General features: G+C 34.2%; 1 protein-coding gene across 6 annotated transcripts in view; it reads right to left on the bottom strand.

The window, feature by feature from the left end:
* Positions 1-10,707, bottom strand: part of LOC144431963 (uncharacterized) — an 84,264-nt gene that overhangs the window by 39,381 nt on the left and 34,176 nt on the right. For 5 of the 6 annotated variants that reach the window (XR_013480312.1, XM_078119857.1, XM_078119863.1 and 2 more), the window contains exons 20-21: positions 7,595-7,762; positions 5,361-5,528 (exon numbers count right to left, since the gene is read on the bottom strand). Coding sequence is in view for 5 of the 6 variants with exons in the window: in XM_078119857.1 (XP_077975983.1) it covers positions 5,361-5,528; positions 7,595-7,762 (336 nt within the window). In the remaining variant the exon portion in view is untranslated. The remainder of the gene's footprint in view (positions 1-5,360; positions 5,529-7,594; positions 7,763-10,707) is intronic. The other variant, XM_078119867.1, reaches the window with a different exon arrangement.

Genomic DNA, 10,707 nt, shown 5'->3' on the forward strand with positions numbered 1-10,707 from the left:
GGCCCAATTTCAACTGAATCCAGATTCAAAAATATTTTTCCACAGTGTATTCGAAAGACTTCTGTTGGGTGGAATTAGACATTTTGCTTGTAAATCTGTCAGTTGGTCTCGTTGTTTTGTTAATCACAGTGAACAGTTCAGTGATTGCCAAAAATTACACTTTCGTTGTTTTTTTCGGTCCTTTCAAAGAATGCAAAACCGTATTTGGCGTTTTGTACCCGTTAAAAAAGATTTGTCATTGTTGAAAATGAAATTTTTATATTCCATTTTCAATTTATTGAAATTGAATGTTTAATGAGTTTTGTAATGTAACCCGATAATCCAAAAAACCGTCGCACTTTTAGGCCAAGCCCCTTCTGTATGACAAAAAAAAATCAATTCAATTTATCATAGCCTGGTGCGTGTTTTGTCCGTAAAATAATGAAATCAGTAAAATTCACGCACTGAAAAAGGGTTTGAGATATAGCATATAATGAATTCAGTGCAATAGAATTATACATGACTTTTGCACCGTTGACGTTCTTTTTTCAAGTTTAACATTGAGTTATTTAATAGCCTACATTTTATTTGATCAAAATTCACAAGACAATATCCCAAATAAATATATTTAAATTAAACCATTCTTTCTGAATGCAAAAATTTGAATGAATAATTCTTTCGCCTACATTTTGAAAAATTGACTTTACATTTCACATCATAACATATAATTGCGTAGGTTACGCCTGTAAACAGAATACAAATAAAACACACTCTGATGAAATTAATTTTTAAAGGTTAAAGGTGAACCGCCCAGATTTATTGAATTATTTGAAATTGTTTCGTCCAAAAAGTATTTATTAGCCTAATCAAACTCTGAATACATGCTCACACTTAGTTTGAATTGCACATAGCTCCCTGTACTAAGAAAAAGAAACGTAATGGATTTTATTCGACACTCATTACAAAATGTCGCGCATGTGTCATCCAAAAAAACACATAAAAGAACAAACATATTAAATTCATCACTAATTATTACCTATGATTATATTCATAGTTGATCAACATGGTGTAAGTTTAATACATATTCATGTTAATCGGTATTTTTTCTGGCACAATCGCTATGAATTTTCCGGGTTATAAAGACTCAACCCCAGATCGGAAAGCCAAGTTTTGTCTTTATCCAGAACCTCGGTCTCGTTATATAATGCAATATTATTATCAATTACTTAAGCTACACGCGCAACGATATCTGACTTTGATGACGTATACATTCTATCGTTCTAGTACGTTACCCTTCTATCAGGTTTAAATCGCGCTTCTAATGACAAAATGCTAATTTTTATGACGAACAAAACTTTGTCTCAATTGTCTTACGTGTTCCGCTCGTCTCATGATTCCTCTTGTCTCACTTGTTTCAAAGAAAAGACAAATGTGTACTGTCCCTTCTCATGCGACGTTTCCCATAGACAAACTTGTTAATATTACGTTATCTTGTGTCCCATGGCCCAATTTAAAACTTAATTCAGATTCAAAAATATCATTTCACATAATATTTGAAAGAATTCTCTTGGCCGGAATTAGACATTTCGATTGTAAGTATATCTGTAAGTATAATCTTGACATGCAGCAGTCTGGAATTATGTGGTTCTAAATGGGCAACAATAAACCGTAATTCAGTATAGAACATGGCTCTACAATGCAATGTTTTATTTACTGAGGGCTTGGAGATGAGTTTTGGTTTGTGTAATATTCAGGATTGTTCATGGGACATGTTTTGCTGGTTTATCCCATCCCTTCACATAGAAATTTATGCCTGTACCATCCCATGAGAATCCCATTTGAATAAAATTTGATAAAAATACTAATTTTTTGAAAATCTAGGTCTATATATCTGATGTAAACAAAGCTTAAAACCATAGCAGGTACCAACTTCTTTTCTCTAGCCCATTCGCTATGGATTTTCCGGGTTATAAAGACTCCAGATTGGAAAGTCAAGTTTTGGCCATATGTAGAACCTAGATTCAGTTTCACACTATATAATGTAATATTAATATATATTACTTAAGCTACACGCGCAACGATATCTGACTTTGACAATGTATACATATTATCGATCTAGTACGTTACCTTCCTATCATATTTAAACCGCACTCCTAATGACATTTTTTTGAAGAACAAAACTTTGTCCCATTTTTCATACGTGTTCCGCTCGTCTCATGAGTCCACTTGCTTTACGCGTTCCGAAGAAAAAATAAATGTGTTCTGTCCCATCCCGTGCGACGCTTACCATGCTCAAGCTTGGTAATATTAAGTTACCTCGTGGCCAATGGCCCAATTTCAAACCTGATCCAGATTCAAAAATATCATTTCACAGTGTAATCGAAAGACTTCTCTGCCACGGAATTAGACATTTTGTTGTAAGTATATCTATCTTTTGGTTTCGTTTTTTGGTTAAACACAGCGCAGTGAACAGTTCAGTGATTGACTAAAATGACAATTTCGTTCGTTTATTGTCTCATGTCGAAAAAGATCAAGTAATAACAAGTTTTTCACGCTGGAGGCACGTCCTCGGGACACAAGACTTATATGTTCAGAGAGATAATAGCGAAACACGGGATAATTTGCGGAAATAAAGTTTACGGACTCATAACCGATATTCACGGAAGAAAAATTTAGCGATATTTTAGTCTCCCGAATTCTATATTTAGTTTTTGATTGTTTTGAAAAATTTCTTTGATAAAAATACGATACCAATAAAATACTGAGTTATTTGTGCAATGAGCTTTGTACTGTAACTTGATAATCCCTAAAAATCGTTGAATTTATAGCCCGTTGCGCCTTATGTATGACAAAACAAAAACAATCTAAGCAATTTATTGACAGTTTGCCATATAATCGGGTGCGCGTTGTGGTTTGTAAAATACCGGAATCAATAAAAGTAAAAAAAAATGTGAAAAGCGCGATATGTTCAATCGCTGATATGATATATGAGATTTGAGATATAGCAAATTCATGAATTCAATGCAATGAAATTGGACATGACCTTTGCACCGTTGACGTTCGTTTTTCAAAATTACTATCGAGTTATTCAAATGCACAAGATATTGTCTCAAATAAATATATTTAAATTACACCATTCTTTCTGAATGCAAAAATTTAAACGAAGAGTTCATCCGCATACATTTTGGAATATTTACCTTGCATTTTACACCAAAACATATAATCTCGTAAAACACGCCTGTGTATAGAATACAATTAAAACATACTCTAATACGATTAATTTTTGAAACGTATTGAAACAAAAAAATTTGAACAACAATATTGCATCATTGCATCTGTTGCGCAAAGTTGTCAATCACCATACCATGAAGCACGATAGCATGTCTTAATTCAATTTTTGTATATGTTTTTAAATAAAAAGTAAGTATTGTCAGATAGGGTAAATTTGAGCGTTTCAGTCCAAATCTTGGCTCATTTATCTATTTGAAGAATTTAAGTGAAGAATAATCAATATTTTTTATATCAGATGAGTGCTGTAATTAGTTTTTTGCATATCATAATTTTCATATTTATGAACTATTTTATACTGTAATTTATAAAAGGAGGTGCTGAAAAGCACATATATTATTCTCAAAATGTGCTTCTTCGATGCAAAAAAATGCGTCGTCGAAATGGAGCGACCTTATTTTCTAGAATCTAGAGCGTTTGCGTTTCGACTCGTCTTTGATCTAAATTCTCAACCTTCTTCATAATCTAACACAGGAGTCACCAAACTATGGCCCACGGGCCGGATCCGGCCCGCAATAACACGCAAAAACGGCGAAATTTTTTTTCAAGGAAAATTTTCCTAAGCATCGTCTTCTTTGTTTATTTCGTAACATTGTGACGTAAAGTGGCATGTAAAGTGACGTAATGATGGGCTTTTTCGCATCCGCTCAGACACTTTTGTCATCCTGACAGATTTTCAGCTCTCAGCGGTATTCCGACACGGCGTAACGGTACTTACCAGACGTGACGCGTCATTTTTCGCCGCGAAATAGCGGATTTTGTAACATTCCTAATTCATGACTGCAACGTTTTGATAACAGCTAAACTCAGGATATTTGTCTAAATATAGAAATCTTGTATATTTGTTTTCCTATGATGTTCTCGATCTCCATTCAGCGATATAGATAGAATTTAATATTCAAGTCCTCAGAAATGTAGAAGATATATCGTAGAATAAATTTAATGGATTTCCCAACTTTTGTGAATTTATTGTATTGCATGGACAAAAATATTTGTCCGACCCGTTTCAACACAGTTTGAGTCATACCCGGCCCGCGGTTAAAAAAATTTGATGATCTAGCTCACCTGATCTAGCACATACTTGCATAAATATGTCTTTCAAATCTCAACTTTCCTTGTTAAGAATTCCCAGATATTTTTCTTTGAACACGTTGGTTAATTAATGATATAGCATTGACAAGAATGACAAAAATCACAACAATTTCCATTGTTTGTAATGAAGTGACGAATTGAAAAAAACACTCAATACCCCTTCAGTTTTTAACCCTTTTTCAGAAACAATTATTTAGTAAGTATATTCAATGACTAAAATATCTACTACGGACAATAAATGTACCACAGATATGTTATTTTACATAATTTTATCACTAATTCAAGTTTTATCATCCTACGATTAATCAGGCTTTTGGTTCTCGTATAATATATAGAGTTTTTATAATGCGTTAAATCCTTTAACGGCGCACGCAATCGTACATTTTAGGTCAGTGTTCAAAAACAGAGGGGATCACAGTCTATGGGGTCCATGGGGTCACAAAAAAATCGGTCGATTATTGAGCTTCATACTCATTATATAGAAACAAATCAATAAAATTCAACCAGTTTAGAATGATAGCGGCCGAATTAAATTTACTTTTGATAAAAATGATAATTGTAATGTCTCTGTATCACCGAATAACCAGAGATTATTACGAACATTATCATTGCGTGCCCTTTAAAATGTAATTTTTTTTTATATTAAATATAGATCCTTATGAAGCCATAAAAATTTGATTATCATGGTTCCGTCGTTCAATCAAATTTGGCTTTCAAAATAGTTTTGTCCGAAGGTGTATTTATTAGCTTAATCGGTCTCTGAATACATTCTCACAATTAGTTATACATGAATCGCACAAAATTACCCGAACTGAAAAAAATAAACCACAGTGATTTTATTTGCCAGTTATTTCGAAATATCGCGACATGCTTCATAATACTCATGATGAATACTTGTATGTAAAGAAAGTGTAATTTAAAACTTATCTGGTGTGATTCACATTTAAAAATACATAAACATTATAAAAAAAAACTTTGTTAACAAGTTTACATCTCCTTACTTTCAATCCACGGTCAGCAGCTCGCTGCCTAAATACTTTCAGTTTTTCACTTGTTAGACTACAGTTGAAGAACAATACTAGTCCTGCATTTGTAATTGAGGAAACTTCAGCAAATTTGTGGAATGCTTCGCACTTCATGGTCTTGTCAGATAGGGTTAATTCATCGATCTGTAAAATGAATATTCAATGATTAAATGAATATAATAGCCATATTGGTAGCAACGTTTCATTTCCAGCATGATTAGGATCGATTAAAGTTGATTATCTGAACAATTTATGGATGGGATTGCCCAAATTGCCTAAATCGACTAAGATATTTTCAAGAGATAGTATTATACCCTAATTTCACTTCACTTTCTTGTAAAATACCGTTATATTATCGATCTGCGAAATAGATTATTCAGGTAGAGATATCATTATCCGAACAATGTATAGGCCTGCCTAAATTCTTTATCAGAAATTTTCATGTTTTCAATACATCACTATTAAAAGTAAGTTTCCGTATTACACTGGGGAAAAAAAGCCAAATCTCGTAAGACGAATGAAGCATCTATAAGTTTGAGAACATTACTGTTTCATTAGCCGAATTACAACTTCAAGAATTTCCAATATTTGATTTTTTTTCCTTTTTTTCGTTTCTAGGAAGGTTTGCAAAAAAAATATTTTTGAGCGCACAACATCTTCACTTTTTCAAACGGATTTTCTCTTTCCTTTTAACAAGAACTCATTGAATAGGTTAGAAAAAGTTGGGAATTTATATATTTTAGCCTAGCAGTGTGTTTGAAGGGGCAAATGATGCAGTTAAGATATTTTCAAGAGCGAGTATTCTAACTCATCAATGCTTTTAATAAACGTACATGAAATGAATTTCAAATTGTTGTGTTTAAATAAAAGAAAATACCCAGACGGATGGATCTACATTTGTGTCTCATCAGACTCTATAGTTGTAAATGACAATACATCTGCTTGTGTAGTTTTTGCCATTCGGGAAAGGTTCATGACAAATAACTAATACGTGTCGTTTGTATTGTATTTTCGATTATCAAATGTGCTCGGGTTATTATTTCGCCATTCCTTTAATTCACTGTAACGAGGTAGCAACAGGTTAATGTTTCATGATGTTATTTTTGATATTCGTTCTTTATGATTAGAAAACCGACAAGACGGGTTGGAATATAATATGAACCTCGACCTCTTGCCAGGTCCGTAACGCTCATTCGCTCGATATTTTCGATTCATAATCGTCGTTTTCGACGACTCAGGTCTTGCGTGTGTATTCATAAAATATTAAATATAGCGTAATTTTAAATATAGTTTTTTAAATTCGATTTGAATTTTACCCATGTAAGTATTTCAACAGATAAAGCGACTTTGTTGAGCGATACAAGCTATCGGGTGAAGTTTGTTTTAAGGCATTGAGACTAAATATTCATCATTTAAGTTTTTTTCTTCTTTAACCCTTTCTACGTAAACCAATGTCTGTTTTTTACCCTCACTCCACTGCGAAATATTTATTTCCTTGGCAGGTGGATGTGCCTTCATAATATGACATGGAGCAGACGAAAATATTTGGTTCTTATGGAAATAAATACGGTAAAAAAGATGTTTACGGGCTAAAGTAAACTTCACACTGACAATAACAATTGGCACCTAAAGACAATTCAGCAACCTTTTCAGTCTCTGGAAAACCTCATTATTTTTAGGTTGTTTTAAAAGCTTTCTTTAATTAAAATACACTAACCATGAAAATACTGAGTTTCATTTTGTTTAATGAGCTCTGTACTGTAACCCGTAAAACCATGTGTCCCTAAAACTTGTTGTAAGCCATTTGTCTCTTAAAATTCTAAAATCAATATAATTTACGACTTGAAAGTGTTTGAGATATAACATATATGTGAATTTAATGAAAAAGTATTACACATGAATTTTTCACTATTGGCGTTTTTTTAAAGAATAGGCTACTATTGACATAATCAATAATGTATTTTTATTTAATTGAAATTCGCATTACATTTTTACAAATAAATATATTCGAATTACATCAATATTTTTGGAAGAAAAATTAAAATGGAGAGTGCATTTGCATACATTTCGTAATATTCACCTTTCATTTTTAAATCTTTATAAACACTCTTGTAAAGCGCGCTTGTATATAAAATACAATTAAAACACACTCTGATACGATTAATATTTGAAAATAAAAAGATTTTAAGAATAATATTCCAACTTCTTACTTTCAAACTAAAATCAGTTGCTCCTTCTGCAAATGCATTCAGTTTTACACTTGTCAGATTACAGACATCAAGATGCACTTTTCTTGCTTCAACAGTTGAGGCAAGATGAGCGAATTTATGGAATTCATCGTGCTCCATGGTCTTGTCGGCTACGTACAATGTATTGATCTGCGAGATAAATTTGAAATTAATAATTTTATTCTAATTATGAACTTGTTATCTTTTATTGCCTCGAATACAACGTATTTTATGCATAAAGGTAATATCACTTAAATGTGTATTTGTCGCGAACAATAATTTTGTGGAGTATACTAAACGGCTGCAAGATTCGAACAATGTGAGGAATAGCCGAACAAAATATTCATTAGTATAAGAAAAAGGGTTACCTCAAATAAGTACAAATCCTATAATTTATTGATTACGACTAATAAAAAAGGGAGATTTAGTTTGTGTAGATTTGAACTTGTATATAATTGCGCTCAAACGATTCAGAAATCTATGGTGCATGTTCTCTCTAGAATATGTTTCAAAACACCTTCTCAACGTTCGACACATTATTGCATCTGTTGCGCAAAGTTGTCAATCACCATTAAACCTTACGATGCAGCATGATAGCATGTCTTCATTTATCGATTTGAAGAGTTTAATCGGGATCATAATCAATATTTTTTATACCGAATAAGTCCTGTAATTAGTTTTTTGTATATCAAATTTTTTTCTATTCATGAAATATTTTATACTGTAATTTATAAAAGGAAGTGCTGAAAAGCACATATATAATTCTCAAAATGTGCATTTTCGATGCAAAAAAATGCGTCGTCGAAATGGAGCGTCCTTATTTTATAGAATCTAGAGCAGTGGTTCTCAACCGGTGGCTGGGGGCTTCCCAAGGGGGCCACGAGGCAGTTCAAGGGGGTCACGACACAAGGCTAATAATTGATCCATACAGCGACCCTGTTTGCATACTATAATTTTAAAATAAAATTCTTCGTTCAGGCGTTCACCGCACTTTCATTGCAGGAATAGGTTACTTGCGATCGTAGTGTGAATTCACCTACGTGAATTGTTTGATCATAATGGGATTTGGAATTTACAAATCAAAGGAGTTCGCCAGTAGGCCGTCTTCACTAGACTGCGAGATGACCTTGGCTAACGTTCATTATACACGCAAAAACCCATTTGTAAATTCCTAATGCCTGGGCCCACCATGTATCTGAAGGAAAAAACCGGGACGGCGCGGATTAGCTGAGCCAACCTCGATTCGATTCCAGGGGATTAGTAATTGTGGGTAGATTACGGGCATCAAAATTAGCTGTAAATTCCATTAAAATATCCTCTACTGGTCTTTGCTTTAAATAATGGAAATCGTTCAACTCAATAAAAAACTTGCACTTTATTTCCGGCATTTTGATGATTCAACGACACAACAGTTGGGTGTTAAATTAACGCATGGTTAATATCATGACAGGCCGGTAAGTATTTTTTCCTCTATCTGAACTAGTAAAAAGAGACTCAAATCAATGGTAAATCGGCTGCCTCCGTCACAAATAAAAAACAATTTTGTAATAGTATCAAATAGAAATATTATTGTCATACTGCAAAACCGGGACATTTGATTCTATCGGCGGGACGGCGGAAAACATGCTAAAACCGGGACTGTCGCGGCTAAACCGGGACGTATGGTTAGCCTACGAATGCCCAAAATACGAAAATGGAACGACTGTTAAGTTGGCTTTGGCTTTACCAAAGTAAATAGAGATGATAGAAAATAAGCTCAATAAGCAATGAATAATTACGTCCATCTAAACCCCGGAACCACTGTGACAAAAATCATCCTCAGGTGAAAAACGTCGACATCGGTTTCTTGACTGCGAAGCGAAATGGATTGACAAGAAATCAACATTGGCCAAGTTCGGTTTCGAGAAGAAGCCCGCTCTTGAATGCAGCCAGAAGTATCGTATCAGATTTTTACCCACTAAAGTTTCTTCACTCATTGATCAATTTGCCAGAACTTATCTCTGCGAATCTGGTTCTTCTGATCTTGTTACCATCAAAACAAAATTGAGAAACCGTCTTGATGCCGACAGGGACATTTGCCTGGCTATATCAAAGACGGTGTCTAATATAAGGAACCTCGTCAGACAGTCCCAAGCGCAAGATTCCCATTGACAGTATTTTGAAAAGCTTCCACTTTCATGTCTGTGGTTTGCTTTTGCATTACATAAAAGGTTGTAAAACATAATACAATCCAACACGTTCAGTTTTTCGGAATGGCGAACAGGGGGGCCACGAGTGCAAAAAAGTGCCGGAAGGGGGCCACGAGCCATAAAAGGTTGAGAACCACTGATCTAGAGCGTTTACGTTTGGACTCGTCTTTGATCTAAATTTTCAACCGTATTCATCCTTCATAATCTAGCACGAGGGTCACCAAACTACGGCCCACGGGCCGGATTCAGCCGCGGCGTCATTTTATCCGGCCCGCAATAACACTCAAAAATGGCAAAAATATTTTCCAAGGGAAATTTTCCTGAGCATCGTCTTCCTTGTTTATTTCGTAACATCGGCCAATCAGCAATATGCAAAAAAGTGATGTAATAATGGGCCTTTTCGCATCCGCTCAGACACTTTTGTCATCCTGACAGATTTTCAGCTCTCATCGGTATTCCGACACGGCGTAACGGTACTTAGCAGACGTGATGCGTTCATTTTTTGGCGCGAAATAGCGAATTTTGTAACATTCCTAATTCATGACTGCAACGTTTTGAAAACAGCTAAACTCAGGATATTTGTCTAGATATAGAAATCTTGGATATTTGTTTTCCTAGGATGTTCTCGATTTCTATTCAGCGATATAGATAGAATTTAATATTCAAGTCCTCAGAAATGTAGAATATATATTGTAAAATGTATTGAATGGATTTCCCAACTTTTGTGAATTTATTGTATTGCATGGACAAAAATATTTGTCCGACCCGTTTCAATACAGTTTGAGTCATACCCGGCCCGCGGTTAAAAAAGTTTGGTGATCTAGCTCACCTGATATAGCACATAATCGCAAATCTAGGTCTTTCAAATCTCAACTTTCCTTGCTAAGAATTCCCAGATATTTTTCT

This window comes from Styela clava, chromosome 2, assembly GCF_964204865.1.
Source record: "Styela clava chromosome 2, kaStyClav1.hap1.2, whole genome shotgun sequence".
NCBI classification, from domain to species: Eukaryota; Metazoa; Chordata; class Ascidiacea; order Stolidobranchia; family Styelidae; genus Styela; species Styela clava.